Here is a 20,755-nt window from a genome sequence, read left to right on the forward strand (position 1 = left end):
AAGCTCTAAAAGGGTGAATGGAAATAAAGAATTAGTGATGTGGCCCGTGGATTTAGCACCTAACTTGTCAGCAGTAACATTGGCTAAAGATGTTTACCAAAATAATGAGCAGAATGTGATGGCAGAGGATAACAGTACTGCTTTGAAGAGCCACAAGGATGAAAGAAAAGAATTTAGAATTACAAATAATCCTTTCAGAAGTGTGACTATGACACAACAGAACAGAATAACCTAGAATATATTGAAATACAAAACTAAGAAAGCAAATGGTTAGTACCTTTTTTCATTGTCATTATAAGAAGTGTTCTAAGTCATATTTCTTATGATTCAAGGTGGGATGGACTGCAGTCTACCGTCAAATTAAAACAACATAAGACTTAGGTAAAGTTAGGCTTTACTTCAAATGACGATCACAAGGACACATTTTGACCACCATAACCGTGACTACAACAGAGTTAGAATGGAAATTAATTCCTTCTCAGGGAAATGTAAATCAAAGTTGGAAGGAACTCAGTGTGTAGAATAGGGGAAGCAGACACAGTGGGACAAGAAATTCTTTTACTTGGAGATCAGCTGCTTTTCATAAGGCTGTTGGGATGCTCTTCCTCCTTGAAAAGCTTACTAAGAACCCAATTCTCACATAAGGTCATGAGTGGGTTGAAGCGACTTTGCTAAGAGAAAAGTCAGACTTAATGTTGGTCAAGTCAAATTTGTAGGCATTTTGTCGAGATTACTCAGCAGGATGACAGAGCAGCAAGGCATTTATGAGACGAAGAATGGGAATCTGATCTTATTACACGTAAACAAGGCAGACATCTGAGTCTTATCAGGTCGTAAAATTCTTTGCAATAAGCCATTTGCCAAACATAAAACAAGGGGATTTCTCAAACCTGGCCAATTTCCAGAAGCCCAGAGCTCATGCATAGTCCACCACTGTCATGCCAATCCAAAATCCACATAGAAACACATTAAAAATATATTTTCTCCTGTAGAAATGATTATTAGAGTGGCAGGTTAAGAATATGTGCAGAATGTAATGGAGAAGGGAAGGCACATCACTCAGGGTGATAAAATGAATGTCTTAGGCAATACTGAGTCCCACTTCAGCAGGGACATGATCCCAAAGTGAGCACTGATTCCCATGCCCATGTCTTAACAACCTCATTGTTATTCCCTCAAGGATCAGAATAAGTCATAATCATGCCTTAGATTTGCATACAACTGCACACTAGACCAACAATGAGCCATTCATTGAATCCTTACAACTTTGTCAAATAGTATTACCATTGCTGTTTCCCAGATGAGAAGACTTGGACCCATGGATAAGAAAGTTTCAGAGCCACAGGGAAAGTTCAGGATATCTGCTCACATGCCCAAATGTCCCCTCCTCTGACTAGAATTGTGCCCTATCATTGGCTGCCAGGCACTGTGCTGCTGCATGCTTTTCATGCCCATTGGGCAGAGAATGCAAACCACTGCCTGGAGACTGAGCTATGGAGGGCCTGGCACGTAGTCATGCTGTTCATTATTAATGGTGCTCATTTCTTTTTCTGCAGAACACTCCAAGCCACTGAGTTCCCCAAGAGAGCGTATTCTGAGCTCATAGGCTGGGCACAGAGGTGCAAAGCAAATGATAACAGGTGGCTTTTGTCTGTTTTCGTTCATAAGCATGACACCCAACAGCAGCCACAGCACTGTACGGAACACCACCAACAACCACCTTAAAAGCCAATTCCACTCTCAAATAGTGGAAAGAACCAATCTCCCTCTACCTTCTCTACCCCCACTTTCCTCAACCTTGACTATGAAAATTCCAGACCAGCCCTGGTAAATAATGGGGATCGATAGCCATCCAGCTATTTTCACAGCAGCCCTCACACTCCTGAGAAGGCGCTCAGGATGGAATTCTGTAAAGGGGCTGCCTGCACAGGAAGGTGTGCCACCACAATAAATGGTCACAGTGCTGCTGATCATTAATGGGATGCTCTAGGGATGTCATCAATCTGAGGCCTCACTGGTTCCCACCTGCAGTCACACTGCCCAGGGGAGGGAACTATTTGTTTCCCTGAGAAAGTTAAAAGTCTATAAAATATGCACATGCTGCGGAAATAATAATAAACCTTATACAATAATAATAAACCTTCCTGGAAGGTTTATAAACCTTATCCCAGGAAGAAGTTTTGGAAAGTTTCAGAACCTCATTTTCTAGTACAATACATAAAAATCTGGAGCTTCTTGTGAAGTGGAATTCTGCAGCAAGAGCACGGTAATAAATGTCCCTTTACTAATCAGCTCCAAGCTGGAATTCCTCTTTTCTATTTGGGTGTAGAATGCGCAATGAGTACCCACTGCAGCCACAATTCTCTACAATGGCCCCATAAAAGCCAATCATAGAGAAGACAGAGCAAATGAGAAATCAGTCCCTTCGGTCCCTAAGACATGGGCCCGGCCCTGCTTGCCTCACCAGCCTCACCTCTGCTCTCTCTGCAACCTAGTCTCTCAGTTTGGCTGTTAAATGACCCCAGCCTCCCCAGACGAGTTCTGTATCCATGGATTTTTGCTAATAAAAAATAAATTAGGCCTATGATAGATACATCTGCATGATATACATACAGCCTTCTTTTCTTGTCATTGTGACATAAACAACACCGCTTAAGCACTGCTTACTCAGCACTTAAAATGTATTAGGTATCATACGTAAACTATAGTTAAAGCATATTAAATGCGTAGATCATATAAAAATACTACACCATTTATACAAGGGACTTAAGCAACTGGTCATTTTGCAATCTGAGCAGTTCATGAAGCAGATTTCCCAATGATACCAATCGTAGGCAATTTTCTGCTGGCTTCTCCCCATCTTTGTTTTTAGGATTAATGCCTTAGCCCTGTTGTACCAGTTTCTTTAGAGAACTGCCCTCACCAACCTTACTAGGTTAGCGCTACTTCTATTCCAAGGTGGCTACTGAACTGCTCTAACACTGCCTAAACCTACCACCCACAACTGCTTCTCGGTTCACTATGAGACTATCACAAGGAACGTTTATCTCTTATTCAATATTCTGTTCATGAGTTTAATTCAATATCTGGCATAGAAAAAAGAAACAAAACAGAAAGAACATATGAATGAATGAATGAATACATGAGAAATTAATGTATAAAAACAACCATGGGACAGTAAATTGCCTACGTTTGTTTCTCTTTTTTTGCATTGCATTTTATTATTATTAATTACATTGCATTATGTGACACAGTTTCATAACCTCTGGGATTCCCCAACCCCTCCCTTTGCCACCACAAATGGTGGATTCCTCCACCTTGTTGCAGTATTACAGTTCAAATTTAGTCAAGATTCTTTCATTGCAAGTATATACCAAGCATAGAGTCCAGCCTCTTATTGTCCAGATAAATTCAATGTTACTTGGGGAAACCAACTCTGGTCTGAAGGCAGAGCTGGCAGAATATCATCCCAATCAATTAAAAGCTCCAACATAACATCAACAACAATTTACAACATTATGGAATTGACATGGTATTGAGTATCCAATATGTTTAAAAAAATGCAAGTTCTTAATGACATCCTGTGACTACTTCATTGACATTTCAATTTTAGTTTGTATACAGAACCAGCTGCTATACACCTTAAAATGGCTGCAGGATACTATTCAGCTGTCTTGTGTCTATTTTCATTTTAGTATTTAGCAGTTTATAGTGTTGAAGCATAATTTTGCTGAATTTGGCAGATTTTAGGGTAGTCTAAACTAGCTTATAACTCTAACAAGGCATATGTCAACAGTTGAGATGCAGAACTGTTTTAGGAGCGGAGTGTAGAGAGATCTTCAATACCTTAGTGAGGAGTAACTAATCTTTGTGTCCTAACTAGTAAGGTATATGTGAATCCATACTCATTGTTTCCTGGTTCTAAGCTTTCCTTGCTGCTCTCTGTCTATCTATTCTAATTTTTGTTTGTTTGGTTTTTTTGGGGGGGTGCTCCAGAGTGACCCTGATGGTCATTGCAAGAGAGGGTGGGGATCCAAAGCTGGAACTAAGTAAGGACCAGAGAAAGCTTCTCTCATTACCACTATACGCCCTAGCACCAGTTTAGAGGCAGTCATCTTTGCGTCACTATACTAGGTATGTTTCCAGTATGAAACTGTGCTTTTCTGTACCCTCGTGCTCCCACCTGGATTCTAAGATTCCCCTTAGCCCAGAATCCAATGTTTGGAAAGAATGGAAATCTATAGGGTACATTTTATGTTTTTTTTTTCATCCAAGAGTTTGAATGGCAAAATTTGATATTAACACTCTGTCAGTCCTTTTTAATTATACTGGCAGAGGGGAGCAGAAAGATAAGTAGTGTATTTAGACTTAGCATTAAAACATTAAGAGAAGCACATAGCAACAGACTACACACACACACACACACACACACACACACACACACACACACACACACACACACAATTGTTCCTGCCTGAACCTGGCTTCCTATTTAGCAATACGGTCTATGTAAAACAGTGGGACCCGCAGAACAAATTTTTAAAGCCAGTGCTTCTTTCACTACCGCCCCTGGGAAGTGACCCAATGCCATACCAGATATTTTAGCTGCAGGAAATCAAAGCTCTTGTCTGGTGCCCTGCTGGGAAGGGAATATGCAGCCCAGGTTCAACGACATTTACAGAGGCTAAAACGCCCAGTGGTAAGTCAGGTTAATGCCAGTAGTCCTCTCAGCCAGGCATCTAATATCCCCATGGCCCAACAATTTGTCCGGCAGCAGGTGCTGCATACATTACCTTTGGCAAGGAGTACTTGGGCAGCTTTATTTGAGCAAAGGCCTCTCTTCGGTAGGACACGTAGTAGCTGGCTCTTCCACTAGTGGTGACCTGGATCAAAAGGGAAACATCAAGAGATGGGAACTTTAGCATGACTGTAAGTTTGTCATTACCATTTAGAGACTCTCCTTCACTGGCTTTGAGTCTTCACCCAAAGTCGCTTCACCCATGTCCAGTTGACACATGGCTCGATGACACATGGCTAATTCCAACAACCTTCCTTGTCTGAATTCTCTGGGAGAGCAGGGATGGGCTCTGTGTCTGTTTGGTCTCTGTTCTTTGAATATGGTATAGTGCACCTGTTAAATATTTTCAGCCAAAAACAGAAACTATTGATGGGGATTACACCCACAATCCATTTATTCTGTTCTTCACAAACATTTTTGGCATAATTGTCAAAGGAATTTTTTTCTAGATATGAAAAACTGCTATTGTTCAAAGTTTTCATTACTTCACATCTAAGTATGGATGTTTTGCTTTTATATACAAATCTAAGCATTGAGGAGATAATTGATTCTCCCCTTGTGCAAGTTACTTAAAGGGTTAGGAGGAAGAACTCTAGTCTGAACTGGTTTGAGTTCCACCTCTGCTCTCTCATGACTGACAGGCTAGGGACAAGTCCTATAACCTCACTTGGGAAATGATGGATTCCCAATTGCATGACTTGGAAACCATTCCAAGAAACCATCTTCTGGCATGGACTTGCTAGAGTGTCCTGCCAACAAACCCAGCTCTGCAGATGGCTGCTCTCAGCCCAATTATCTTAACTCACGGGGAAATTAATATTCACAGGAGAAGATAATATGGCCTGTTCAGAGAAAATAGCAGGACAACAATAGCAGTTGGGCTGATGTGCTGAGGAGGCAATTACTTGAGGCCCAGACTCTGTTCTCACTAAGACCCAAGCACATGCTGGAGACGGGCCAGTCTGTCCACTCCAGTCCAAGCCTGGCACCTATTCACAACAACTGCTAGGAGCAGAAAAAGAGGGGCATCTCTACAAACAGCCACCCTGCACCCCTCACTTGGAGGACTGTATCTTCCATGGCTCCCCCCAACCCCACCCAGATTGGAAACCCACAAAGCAGCTGATGGGTAGAGCAGATGCTAGGATAGAAATGAAAATGAAGGTTTGGGGAAAGCTTGGTATGAAATCTTAGGCTGTGAACACAGAGGAGACATTCCCTGGTTTTTGACTAATGTTTGGCACTACTCTTAGGTCTCTACTTTCAAACAAGAATTACCCTTGTCTTACATTCCAGGGCTTTATTTATTCTTCAGAATCTGTATTGTTCTGTGTCGGCTTAAAGGTAGCTGTTAAACACTGAAGTCAATGAGTTGGCTGAGAAGTAGTTTTTTTTTTTCTTTTTGAAGAGCACAGAATCATATTAAAATTCCTTTTTTAACAGATATTTTTGTAAAGATTTATTTTATTTTTATTAGAAAGTCAGATGTAAAGAGAGGAGAGAGACAGAGAGGAAGATCTTGTGTCTGTTGATTCATTCCCTGAGCATCCGCAATGGCTAGAGCTGTGCTGATTCAAAGCCAGGAGTCCAAACCCTTTCGCGTCTCCTATGTGGGTGCAGGGTCCCCAGGCTTTGGGCCATCTGCAACTGCTTTTCCAGGACACAAACAGGGAGTTGGATGGGAAGCAGGGCTGCTGGGACATAAACCAGTACCCATTTGGGATCCCAGCACATACAAGGCAAGGACTTTAGCTGCTAGGATACCATGCTGGGCCCAAAATATAATTCTTGAGTCTGGACTCCCAGTCATTCCCCATTGTCCTTACACAAACCTATTTATTTTTAATTTAGTTTTATTGTTAATTATAAAACCAGCACATGCAAACACACACTTACTTACTCAACAACTAAATCCATTGTTTTAAAATTTTAATCTCTTACAAGTCAGACTGCTGGGTGCAATCTATGGGCTTTGAGTTCAAGAATTTTCTTTCGTAATAAGTTCCTAGATTTTGTTGCTGCTGTACACCTAAGCAACATATATGAACCATCACACAAATGGGAATTTAAGAATTTCCAGACACCTCTGATTCTTCATCCATCCTGACCCTTTGCCTTCTTCCTAGGAGTATTGAACTCCGCAACTCTGTGTGCATAGTTATGGCAATCTTTATCATCTCTATTATAATTATCATTACAAAATCCACAAGGCATTATAAAATATGCAACAGAATGCCATCTAATACCATATGTCCGCAATATCGACAATGTGGTTCAACCAACAGTTCTCTTTGGTTCTAAAACCTTTTCATTACTCTTAAAGGAGACTCATATAACTATTGTAAAGCTTAAAGATACCTCAAAATTTAAAAAAAAAGTCATCAACAAACCAGCCCATCCCCCAATATCCTGAGCCCTGCCAAATACTCCCTCGGGTAATTAGATCAGCATCAAAGAGGGCGAGTTTCATCACTGAACACTGATCAGAACTCAGAAACTGCAAGAAGCCCAGTGGGGTCTCCAAGTCACCCCACGCTCCAGGGAAGAATGGTGCCCTTTACAGGGTCACAGTCATGGAATTCAGACCAGCCTTGCATTGCACAGCCAATGCCTCACTTCTCTCTCCCTCATTTCCTCCCTCCCTCCCCTTTCTCTCTCTTTCTCACACACATAAACACAGGCTCACTCGTGCACACATACAGGCTGGGAGAGATTTGCTTGAGTGACAGACACAAAAATTCTGTCCGATGTATCATGGAATGGTCCACAGTATGAAGGGGTCACATGAGGGTTACAGAATCCAGAGGTTCTTCAAGTACTTTTGACATCTCAGAATCACAGGTGTGCATAGGAAATACTCATGTGGTGCTAAATTTTTTTTTGGACAATTGCTTATACAAATTCAACAAAGGTAAAACCACACCAAGGAAGGTCTAGGAACCTCCACCGTACAACAATGGCACTTACAAGAGCAAGACTTTACAACTAGGAGCAGCTGTAAGGTCCTACATGAGGACCCACCCCCGACTTGTGGGGGACAGTCTGGGGAGGTGATGTGACCTTAATGTCTATATTCACTAGCGGGGCACACCCTCCCGCAAGCACAGGGACATGTCGGGAGTTCCACGGAGGAAACTCGGCACAGTGGCCCCCTCTGACTATAATTTACATGAATCCACAACATGCTCGGGTGATAACGTACACAGGAGGCTCTCCGCTTCCAGCTCCACGTGCTTTGACCTGGAAGGTCTCGGCCCACTGTCAGATCTGGGCACATTGGTGGACGGGTTCTTGTGTTGATAAAGTACAGGCCAAGTTCTACCTTAAGCACACTGGGAAAACTGGTCACTCGAAACAATGAAAACACGGGTGTGCATTCAAACCCTGCATAAACAACTTTGAAACAATTTGCACAAAAATTGTTCTGCATAATGTCTTATATAAGAATATAACAAGTGTCAAGACGGCAACAGACTCGGCTGTGGTCCACTGGAGGCTGACCCTGTGAACCTCAGGGTGCTGAGGACGCCACTCACAAGACCCCTGAGCTTATGCTCACCGAAGAATTGCCCCCAGGTCCATCTCTGATGGGAATGTGTTTGTGTGTGTGTTCAGAAGTGGTCCAGGGAGCCGCTCTGCTTCTGCAAGCCTGCAGTAGTGTCCATCAGCTCATTCACCCCCTCAAAACAGTGAACGGCTCTTCCCTTAGCAAGACTTACAAATGGCATCGCTCGTTGGTTCCAAGTCCCAAATGGAAAATAAAAGCCCTCGTGGATGTAAAGCCTTTCCTGTCCCCCGCTGCACCACCCATCCCCCTCCCACCCTGTATTTACATACTTGTCCTGGGACTAACTCCGTTTCAGCAGGAGCTTTTTTTCTGCAGTTACCAAAATGAATGCCCAATCAGGCAAAGCTACAGACACTGCACTCCAAATCAGGAGATGGCCAGGGAGACAGGGTCCTTTTGGGGGATACACGCCCCTGCCTTACAGCTCAGAAAGTCGTGCAACACTTTGCTGTTAAATCCAGAATGTGAACCTGGGCTTTGCAGCTCTAGCTTTACCAGGAATGTGCAACCATAGCCACACAGGAGCATGTCCAAAGCAAGGGATAGTTCTTGACTAAATGAATCATTGGCTGTTTGGATTAATTTGTTTTACTCAAGGAGATTGTGAGTTTGATTGCTGTCACTGATTGGGGCCAAAGTCGCGGACACCCTGAAGAACTCTCCCTTTCTGCCTAGTCCCTGTGTGGGGAAGGAAGACATTTTCCCCTAGAAGTTTTAGCATCCCAGGAGCAGAGACCTCACCGTGTTAGGATGACACCAGGCTGATGCATTTGCTGCCTCTCCAGGATTATTTGTGTGACATTCTGGCAAACACACAAGGAAGGAATAAAGTTTAGTGACAATTAATCTCTTTTGATGAACTTTTCCCTTCCTAACCAGCAAATTTGCTGGCACTGTAAATTCCAGAGATTATTACCACTTTCCTTTTCATGGCACCTTTTATTTTACATTTGATGAATGTCATCCAGTTATTTGTTCCTAGCCTATCCGTCATGCTAAATACAGAATTAGCTGGATCTTTTCCTTACTAATGACTGGCTCGTTAATCTGATTTTCTGGATTTCCATTTTACAGGTTTAATTGGGCTCCTGGCCAGGGAAAATGAGTTCTCTGGACAAATGCAGTGGCCATTAAACACATCTGTTTCTTCTGAATTAATCCCACTCTTGCTGTGACCAAGCCTCACCTGACAGATCCTTTACATTTTAAATATGCTCTCATTTATGAGTCATGGTTTTCCCTGTAGGAAGAGGGACATCTGCTCACCCATTTCCTAAAAAAGCAGAAGCAAAAGGCCTGGAGACATTTCTTATTCTCCTTTGGACCTCTAGAACATGAGCCTCCTTCTTCCATTGACAGGAGGAACGTGTAGGTATGACAGGAAGGAGGCAGAAAGTCACATTTGTGAGTGCTTCAAAGTTGGGTGCCTGGTGCTCAAGACATTATTTGATATCTACACTAGAAACTATCATTTTTAATATTATTGCTAGTAACATGACTTGTACCCTAGCTTTACATAAAAATATAAATCACAGATGATAGTTCTAGCACTGTTTCTATGTATATATTAGTTTTCTATTTTATATTCAGGTGCAGAAATTGATGGATAGAGAGACACACACACTCAAAGAAACACAAACAAATGGTGGAGCTGGAATGTGAACTGGCTTATCTGATTTTTGAAAATCAAATCAAAACTTATGCCAGGCCCTCTGGCTGCAGGAGGTTTCCAAACCTCTCTGTGGAAGAGAATGGATCACGTGCCGTTCAACTTCCAATTTCCCAGATAAGATGCCCACCAGCAAGGCAGCTCTTTCTAAGCGAGAGTTCCTGTCAATTTCTCAGCCCCAAGAAATCAATGCTGTATTGTTGCACAAGAGTGAATGGTGCTGCTATTGGAATTTGTGAATAAGAGGGACTATAATGGAATAAATTCAGCTTACACGAGAGCTGTTGCCTTCATGGAAAATGACATTTAGAAGCTTTTCCAGTTCGAAGATCATGCTGGGTATAATATGATGCGAATATCCCATCTAAGCCCAAAGAAACGACCACCTTGACAGGCATCGCTGAGCGGCTCTCATACACCTTTTGCATTGTTTCCCTCTCCTTAAAGAAAGAAAATGAACAGCCAGGCTGCTAGGATGCACAATTAACTTTTCCAATTTCTTTGGTCATTAATTCCATTGAGATTATTTAAAATAAATCCTGGTATTGTTAGGTTTTTCTCTTTTCTCTACTTACATAATTCCTTCAAAGATCAAATTCCTCTTTCAAGAACAAAGAACTGGGCTTCTGCCTTCTGCGGAGACAAACATCAACAGGTACCTCAGGGTCTCACCTCATCAGGGCTCTATAGGGTCAGAATGGCTCAGGGGCCTTCTCCACAGGTTATGCTGCCCCAGCCACCCTAAACTCATTTCCCCAAAATACTTTCCTGAGGTGCCATACCAGGTTTCAGAATGAAACCTGAGATAGAGCACTTGGAACAATATTGCATCCTGCAAGGAAGCTGTGTTCTCAGCTAGACTATTCGACATTGAACTTAGTACTTTTCCAACTGGCATTTCTTCATTTTATGTCCTGGAGGCTCTGTGACATTAATATAATATGCAGTTTTATCTGTTTGGGTCTAGAAAAAGTGTATCTATTACTCAAAGCATGGACATAGAGCTATAGCTGGACCACTTTTAAAACAGATTTGCACATAAAATGTTTTATTGGCTCTCTAATATAATAGCCTTCGAGTAGCTTCACCAAGAATAGATCTGGGATAAGATAATCGATACTCAAGTCAATATCACAAGCCATGAGTGTTGTGTACATGTGTGCAGGGGAGGTGTTGCCACAAAAATGCCCACTGTGTGCAGGGGAGGTGTTGCTGCAAAGATGCCTACTGGGGTTGCGAATGCACTCACTGAAGAAAAATATTAAAGAGGTCTAAATTTCCTTAATTTTCTCCATAAACAGTTTTAGAGCTTTTGCTCCATGCTGAGAATGTTGGTGAGACAGAGAAAACGTGGTCGGGTTAGAGATCCATGGGGCAAAGTGTATGTGCTTGGGTTTTACAGAAGACTAGAAGAATTAGCATACTTTTCTCTTTATTTCTTCAAACATATTAAAGGGTCTGGACTTGATGAAGTTCAGATTTCATATTTGCAGAGAAGCCTTTCCTTTGATTTTTTTTAAGAAGTAGTGCATTTTTGCGAGTCCATGGTACTCTAATTTGTTGTTGTTTTAACTTTATACCTGTTGTTGGCCTTTTTTCATGGCTTCTCATTTAAGGGAATGTATAGTGTTGGAGTATTAGAGACTACCATATCCATATGTGAAGATATATTAAAATACGCATCCCTACTTCCAAATCAAAGATGGACTCCCAATGAAACTGTTGGACATATGTAGACAATGAGTTACTGGACCGTCTGACATTGTCTGTAACAGCAATGTCGGGGCACACTTAAATAACAGACTGAGGGATTATTACTCCTTATGAAGCACTATACTATTATAACAATATGGGGAAAATCAATTGGGGGATGGGAATTTGGAAGTTGGAAGGGAACTCCCGGACTCTATGGGATTGTACCATGGAATTAAAAACTCAAAATAAAAATAAAAAAGCAGAATGAGAGCATTATTATTAGTTGGGATGTTATAGCTGTGTTTGAATCCTGTTTCTTCTATTTGTGCATTTGGTGACCTTAGTTAACTAGCCCAGCTTTCCTAATCACCTTATATGGAAAACGGAGATGTCAGTGCCTCCTTCGCACCATTCACCAAAGAAATGAAATACACAGCAGAAAGGAGCTTTGTCCCTACAGCTGACATACAGTGAACACTCTCTATTATCATCTGTTTCTGCAAACAGTGCCTGCACCAGTCTGCTGCTACTTGGAAGACATTATGGAGATAGGGTGGAAGTTTATGTAGGAAAGCCGGAGGCATCAGGGGATACTGGGTACCATAAAAGACCATGGATAAAAAACATTGTCCTCACCCAGGAACTCGTCCTGGAGGAGACCACATAGAGAAACCCAAAAAGGGAGTGTTTAGAGGCAGAGATTGAAACACTGACATTTGCAAGCCTGGTCTTCGTGACTCTCTCCCATGACTTCGATAGGAAGAGGTTTTAGGATGCCCTCCTGACATTTTGGAAGGGACTTTTTTTTTTCTGTGTGTGTGTTTAATCTTTCCTGTTCTGGATTTTTTTTTCCTGAGAAAAAGGCACAGCTAAATGAAGAAATACAAAGACTACATGCAAATTCCCACTGCCATTCTGGAATCCAAACTTTGGTAGACGTGAATGTGTCCAAATAATGTAATAATAACTAAAACCTGGAGAGTCTGTTTCTAGTTTTATAAATAAGAATTACAGAGCTTCAAATAAGATGGTAGTACTGCCATGGAAGCCCTGAAGAGGAATGTGAAATCTTTCAAAGCCCTTTCTCCTCCTCCCACTCTCAGTGATGGTTCTGTTCCCCGTGGGCTGTGCAGTCATGTGGTTTTCTAAAAGATGAAACAGAGCGGGTTAACACAAGGAGTTTAGCTTCTAGAGTCTTCCCATAGCTACAAAAGGTTTCTACCCAACTTGATGTTTCTCACAGACTATTTTCTTTTTATGAGTGGACATTATGAGGTCAATTATTTGGCTAAGACCTTTCCAAGCTAGACATTAGTTTCTGTCTTTTCTATACTAATCCAGAACTTCCTAAAATAAAAAACCTAGAGTAAGAGAGAAGAAAAAAAAGAAAGTCTAAGGAACTAAAACATGTGTCAGTTTATTTTCAGGACAGCTCTTTCTTAGACCTGGTCATAGAGTTTATATGATATTTTCTATAAAAATGGAACTAATATTTGATCATCTCCCACATAATCTTATGGTTACAAATTAGAAAAAGTAATACAATGTCTTTATGTAAGATGTTCCACAAATAAAATGATTAATGTGTAATGATAGCCCTGTGGTACACACTCAGGAACCCAAAGCTTTCAGAAACATCTTCACTGACAAGTCAAGTTGATGATCTCGAGCTGTCCTTTCTGCATACAGCACGGGGCATGAAAATTTGCTGGTGAGGTTTTTCCAAAGCACAGAATGAAAGTTGAGAGGAAACAAGACCCATGAGAAAGGAAAGAAGCAAATGGAAGGGTATAGCTGTGAAACAGAAATATCCTTGGCCACGTGGGATGCCTGGCAGGTGCATTTAACTGATTAGAAAACAAATATTTCACTGATATACTCAAGATATTTTAAACATATTGAAAGAGTTAGACAAACATAATCCTTAATTTTCTACAGATGTAGGGCTTCCTTCTCGGGACATGGGCTATCCACACAGCTTGGTTACATGTGGGTTGCTAGATACCATAGGAAAGCTTCCCTGATGTGGGACTTTCCCATCTCGTGAGTGAGTTTTGGGACGGCAGTATGTCCATTTGAACCATCTGTCAAGATGTTTGTTAGACAATGCTGTCAACCCCCCCTCAAGAAAGCCATGAATATTTGTGAAATGCCAACTGCCACCTCTTGGAGTGTCTCCATTGTGCCCCCCGCGTCCCATCTCTCCACTCAGCCATCAGCACAGGCATTATTGTGGCAGAGCGAGGATCTGTGCTCACATAATAGGCATCAAATACCCTCATTCATGGTGATCCCGAGGAGCTGCTGTTCAGTGCTAAGTACTCATTGATAAATAGGCTAATTTGCACAAGGCATTAAGTTCCAGGTAGCAGAACACAGATTTGAACTCGGGTCTCTAAGCAATGTCCATTAAACTGCTCATTCCTGAGTACGTCTAAAGTATCTGCTCCAGACACTTCTCAAAGAATCGCTAGTTGAGGACAAGCTATCAACAGGAAATATCATGACCCAGATCCAGTTATTGGAGAATTTCACAGGAGCAAGTAAAGCAGCTGCCTCCTTAATTAAACCGTACCCAACACCAAGAATTCATTTGTTCTTCCTCCTTTTTATCTTCAGAACTCCTGGGTTTGGTCCTCTTGTTCTACTTACTAGGTACTGTCCTCAGTTTAGGCAATGTATTCATCTTGCGTCTCCTGCTGTACTATAGTATTTTAAGCATAGATGACAAATTTTATTCTTCTTTAATACTTGGTTAGTATCATACGCCACAATGTGAAAGCAATGTCTGTACTGTGGAGTACTCTATCAAGTTTTATTATTGCAGTAAATCTCATTTGATCTAAACACCACTCTGCATGTAAAGATTAACTACATCTTCATTTTAGAATTAAGGGACCTGAGGCCTATATAGGCCACGGTAGGTCACCTTGTACTAAAAAGTTGGATTCAAAGCCAGTCTGAGAACTTCTGATTTGTAACTTCATGTTGTTTTCACTTTTGTAAGGTTTTTCAAATCTGTGCTGAGTCACACACATGAAAGATAACAGCATATATTTCCGCAAACGAACGTTAATTTTACATCAAATACTCTTTTGAGCTATTGACAACACCACAACATGGAAAACCAGTGTCTACAAGACAGCTCACTCTCCTGTGGGAAACACAAAAGTAGATCACGAGATGTTCTTGCCTACCCACCACTGAATTCCCATATTAATCAAAGGCCAGGCCAAATTCAGAACTTTCCCGAACATTAAATCATCTGCAAAGACTTCTTTAAGAAGACTGGGCCCAATTCCACCTTGTATTCCATTTATCAATCAGCAAGTGCTTGTTCAGCATTTTTGTGCCCAGGCAGAGCTACATACGATTGAACTCATGGCAAAGCAACCAAGTGTAACATGTAAGAAATACAAACAAAAACAACATGAAATTAGGGACACCACCATGGTTCCTAAGCACAGCGAAGGCTAGGTATCATAAAAATTCCCTGTTTAAAATCACCACAGTTGACTCAAGCAATTCTCACACTTCTTGAATTACCATAAAAGCAGGGCAAGGTCTTGTGGAATCTCTATCCATCCTATCTGCATTTTGCATGTCAACAAAGGCACAGGATGGCCAAGTTGCACAGCTAGAAGAGGGCGGAACCAGAATACATATTCTAGTCCATCTGACACCAGAGTGTTACATACCTGTACACATATACACAGAGTGATGCACCTAGCCGTTCTCCTGTGTTCCCTCCAGAGTGATGTGTGTGTACAAGGTGTACCCATGTTTGCACACACATAGTGTCACATGCAACATACAGACAGGTGAGATTTCAGGGAAGAGTGGGTTCTCAACATTGAAGGATGCTTTCCTTTTTTTTTTTTTTTTTTTTTTGCCAAAGAGGGCAGGATAGATTTGAGTGTAGAAGATGACAAAAGTGAGGACATGGCCAAACTGCCCATAAGGGTAGATGAAGAGAAAATGTGGAGCTGGATCTGGAAGCAGGGAAACAGACCTTCAGCAAAGCTGTAGAAGTGGTGGGAAGGGAGAGCCCAGACAACGAGTCTTAAGATCTTGGCTGGAGGAGAGTTGCTTAGGAAGATAACCAAGGCATGTGTATATGTAAATTGTACTTTTTTATTTACAGTGCATGCATGACACAAACACTGCTACATTTCTGCCTGACATCTTTAATAAGAGACCCACAGTACATGGCTCAATAATCTCCCTATACTTTTATTTATTTTTCTGTTTGTTTTTGCAGAAGTAGTTCCTATCCAAAGAAGCAGCTCTGCTTCAAGATAATGAAACTGGGTTATAAAAATTTTATGCTTACACACTTTAGGTTTTACTTCTTTGATTCTCTGCTGTGAGACTGAACCAAAAGCTTTGGTATGAATGCTTCAGGTGCTTCTAGACCCTGGGACCCCTATCAGCTAGGATGTGTCTTTAAGAATAAAGCACATAAACACTTCATGGTCTCAGTTTGGCCTTCCAGTATGAAGGCCAAAATGCGGCTGGTGCAAAGTAGGGACGTGGCCATGTCAGATCTCTGCATTCTGCACCCTTCCATTCACTGGCTCTTGACTTTCCCCGTGGGAAAGTCTTCTACTGCATGGTCTTAAGACTTCAGAATGTCAGTTCCTTTTGTGTTCACTCACTGACTGTACAAACATGTTTAAGAAACTACTTTAGTGAAGCTGTATGGTGCTTATTAACTTAGAATTCCACAGCCCCAGGCAAGTGAGAAGGTGTTGGTTTCTCATTTAAAAAGCAGAATTGAACATTGGCTTGAGAAGCAAGGCCTAGGGTCAGGCTGCCTGGATCAAAATCTCCACTCTGTTGTCTACTGGCAATGTTACCTTGGAGAATGGCTTAAGCTCTCTGTGCCTGTTCTGAGAAATGGTAGGGTAGAATTTACCCCACAGTGTGTAAGAACAATTAAATCCATTAATACATCAGCCTAGATCATGCTGACTGTTGGCTGTTAGCACTATTTGTAGTTGGTTCCCCAAGAATATCATAGATTACTCAAACAACAAAGAGAATTAGCCAAACCATAAAAACTACAGAAAAAAGTTGAGGACAAGTTTTAACACATAAAATGCTGAGAACTATAGTGTTTCTTATGTATAGGAATTACATTCAATCTGCTTCCTGAGGCCTTGTCTCAGATATTTCAGAGGAAGAAGTAAATTTTGATTTCAATCCCTTCCCTTTCCAACCACAAAGTACAACTCTGAAGCAATTATCCAGCACTGTGAAATAATAAACACAAACATATTAACAACCCTCTGATTATTTCTCCATGCTACAATCTGGAAGCAATCACCACCTGCGGCAAGCAGTAAAAATGCACGCTCTTGTTCAGGAGAGGCAGACAGAACACCTCGTGTACAGCACACTTGCATTGTTCTAATTGTGTTCCATGGAATTACCATTGCACATTATATACAAGGTGTGCATCCATTCAAAAAACGTTTTTCATACAAAGTGGAAACAATCTTGCTTGGCCTTGAGGGGTGACAAGGCTAGTGGGAGATGTGGGAAGTGGCTAATTTCCTGTTCTCATTAAAAACAAGCTGGATCAGAGCATAACTAGAAGGGAAGAGGAGAGAACAGAGATGAAAGAAATTAGACAGTTTCAAAGCCCAAGAAGCACGCAAAGAAAAGACTTGATCTGTCTCCCTCGTTTTTATTTAATTAATTTTGGGGAGCAACAGATGCTTAGTTTGCTGTTTCAAATCTAACAGCAGTTGGTGCAGCAAAGATGAAATAGTAAAAGGAAGAGAAAGAGAACGCTGAAAAGGAAAGGAAAGATTGGCAAACAAGCAGCTAATCCCCAAGCTCTCTCTCCCTCCCTGTGGCACAGGGCTAAGTCTGCCCGCCAAGGCAGGCTGTGTGCCCTGGCACCTTGCCTTCCCTCCTGCTCTCAGTTCTTCCATACAGCAAGCTTTTATCTGTGAACATTCCTCACCAGGAAAGCAGGAGTAATCGGGCCCATCCTTTAAACATCTTCATTCTATTACTTCCATAATCAGCTTCTAATGTTCTATTCGATAGGCGTGGGGCTGACCAGCCCAAGCACTTGAACAGTTGCTTGGGCCATGGAGCTCTTCTCTGTACCATTGATCACAAAGACAAAAATCAATTGTGGCTAAGGAGAAAGAAGTTAAAAATAAATTGCAGGGATTGATTTCTGTTCAGACCTTCTGACTCCCAGTTCAGGAGAGGGGCGGGGAGGAAGAGTCTATATGGTTCTGCCAGAAATCATTTCACATGTTCAGGTCTCAGAAGCAAAATCTGAGGACAACTGGTACAGCCACACATACACACCTAACTTCCGCTTATGTATAATTTTATGCCAGCTAATTTTATATTATTTTTGCCTCCTAGTCACTATCAGAGATAAAGGTCCATTTGAAAAGCAAGCTCCCAGGAGAATGAAATGGATTTGTCTACTGATTATGAGATCTCCAATGTGGCAACTCACATTTTTTGGTGGTATAACTCCAAAAATGCTGACTGAATAATGAACAAATGAAGTGCCTCCCATTCTGTGATTGTGTCTCTTGATCATGTCTTTTTTTAAAGATAGACTTGGTATATTATGTATTATAATTCTTAGGTATTGTTTTATATGCGTATTATCTCTCTCCTTTCCTAGACAATCAAATCAGGCAGGAATTGCATTTTTATTACTTGCATATGTATTTACTACACATTGCATAATCACCAGGGATCAAATCCATTTTACTTAGCTCTTTTATTTTGTATTTATGGAATTATCTCCATATTGCACTCCTAGAAGAAGCATAAGAAAAGAAGGAAGGAAAGACAGAATCAGCTACTCCTGAAAAAGTAGCTACATTCAAAATACCTTTCTGATAAAAAGAAACTCCCACATTGGAGAAACAGAAATAATCACCACTTCTCCCAGTCTGATTAAATGGGTGAACTGTAGAGTGGGCAGACTCGTGCCATTTGGCAGGTGGAAATTCTCAGAAGGGAACTGTTGGACACAGTCCACTGCTGTGCAAGGAGGGCTCCATGAATCCTAAGTGTTATAGAGGTATCCTGCAGGTGTCTACAAACAGGAGAATGAAGACGCTGAATGAATGCAGCAGCTTCCACGTGTCCTCAGCCTCTCTACACTGGACCAGTTCTACCTGCACCTGTTTCATACAATTGAATTCCTTCGACAGTTTTGTCTGGAAAGCTGTTCTGGAACAGCAACAACAGCATAAAGCCTCAGAGTGCTTCTTTAACGCAATCCCTTCATTTTGTGATAAAACAACTGAGCATCAAGCAGGAGAGATAGTGCATGATTACAGCTGAGTTGTGGTGAGGCCAGACTGAGGCCCAGCCTGCCCATCGCACACACTGCCTCCTGCCAGCAAGGGCCTGCTTTTCCTCAAAGCCCCAGCTACTCCTCAAAGTGTACCCCTCATGCAAATACCTTGGGATTAGTCTGGGAGAGGCTTTCTCCAGGCCACTTTCCTGGATCACATCCTGTATCGTGGACCACACCCATTCTAGGAAGCAGACATTCCTGGAGCCTAGTCTGTTCTGAAATGCTTCTGATTGTATTGTTCCTGGAGAATGTCAGAACACGTGGGGCTGCCTCGTGACCAGAACTGACTGCACAGCGAGAGTCATCTCTTGCCAATCTTGCGTATTCTCCTAAATCCCTCATTGAAAACATAAAGGGAGCCTCTTAAGGGTAGATTATTAAATGAATGCATGAGTCAATCAATCAATCAATAAGTCTGTCTCTAGGATGTGATAGTATAATAGCAGATTTAGAAAAAAGAAATTAAAAGATAATTTTGGTGCAAGAAAATTAAAATCCACACATATGTGAGTTTTCAGTGCATTTTTGGAAAATGGTTACTACGAAAACATCTGCATATGTACCTTTCAAAGATATTTTGCACCAAAATAACAAACTTATCTCTTAATTCCACTGTAACATGAACTTCTGAAGTGTCCTTCCATAGCAGGCATTCAGTCAATCAAAGCTGACTTATTAATCGCTGGCTCTGCCACTGTGAAACTTCAAAAGTCCTATTCCGGCTGATGAAGCGGGGGTGCAGAATCAGTTCTTAAAGCTGCTAATTACAGAATTGAAAGCAAAGCAATTAATATTTTCAAAAGCTGGAACTCCGAGATACACACACACACACACACACACACACACACACACAAACATACACATCCTAGTTGAAATGGGAATGGGAGAAATGAACATACACAACCCAACTCTTTCACAGAAGGCCCTGGAAGGGGGTTTTTCCTGGGACTGGGCTGCAGAGCGATGGAGCCGAGGCCTTCCCGAGATGTGGTAAGGAAGAGGAATACAGAGAGGCGAGAAGCTTGTGACTTGATAGCTCTTGTGAGTGCAAGAATGTTCTCCACTCCTCCAGAACACTCATCATGGAGACTGCACATTCCTTGGCAGGAGATCCGAGGCGAGGATGAAGGCCTGGAGAAGAGCTGGGTGTGCAAGGTACTGACAGTTCCCCTCACTGCTGCTCAGTCTCCCCTTGGGGCATCCATGGTGGACCCACGAGTAAACGCTCTATGTTTATCTGAGCGACAGCTCTCAGCAGTGCAGGCATCATTACCTCATGCTGAAGCCCATGAAACCTCTCACATTCTCTCTGGATCTTTGCAGAAAATATTTTTTTAAGAAACAAACTTGCAACAGATCCTAAGGAAGAATCCACTGAACAGAGTGGAGTCAGCAGTCTGGTTCCTGGTAGCCTCCTAGGTAGCGGAAACATCTGCCGGTTTCGATTGCATAGTCATTTGGAATTGTTTCTGTGACCACAAACTATTGGATGCTAATGCAAAGCAAAAGAAAATTAAAAACGGGTCAATGATGTCTTTTGTCATCTGTCATGGATCCAGACGATGCTGTGATCATGGCCTTCACTCTGTTATTTCCTGAGTCTTAGGACAAAGGACTCACACTGCATTTTACCCTATGTGACTCCTTAATAATCCAACGCCAAAAGCACCTTCC

The 20,755-nt window shown here is 41.7% G+C and overlaps 1 protein-coding gene across 1 annotated transcript in view; it reads right to left on the reverse strand.

Annotated features, from left to right (window-relative positions):
• The window catches only part of SORCS3 (sortilin related VPS10 domain containing receptor 3), a 546,072-nt gene that overhangs the window by 104,136 nt on the left and 421,181 nt on the right, over positions 1 to 20,755 (reverse strand). The window contains exon 8 of the mRNA XM_040991786.1: positions 4,794 to 4,883. Within this exon, the coding sequence (XP_040847720.1) occupies positions 4,794 to 4,883 (90 nt within the window). The remainder of the gene's footprint in view (positions 1 to 4,793; positions 4,884 to 20,755) is intronic.

The sequence above is a fragment of the Ochotona curzoniae genome, unplaced genomic scaffold (genome assembly GCF_017591425.1).
Source record: "Ochotona curzoniae isolate NIBS_2020 unplaced genomic scaffold, NIBS_Ocur_1.0 contig_66, whole genome shotgun sequence".
NCBI lineage: Eukaryota > Metazoa > Chordata > Mammalia > Lagomorpha > Ochotonidae > Ochotona > Ochotona curzoniae.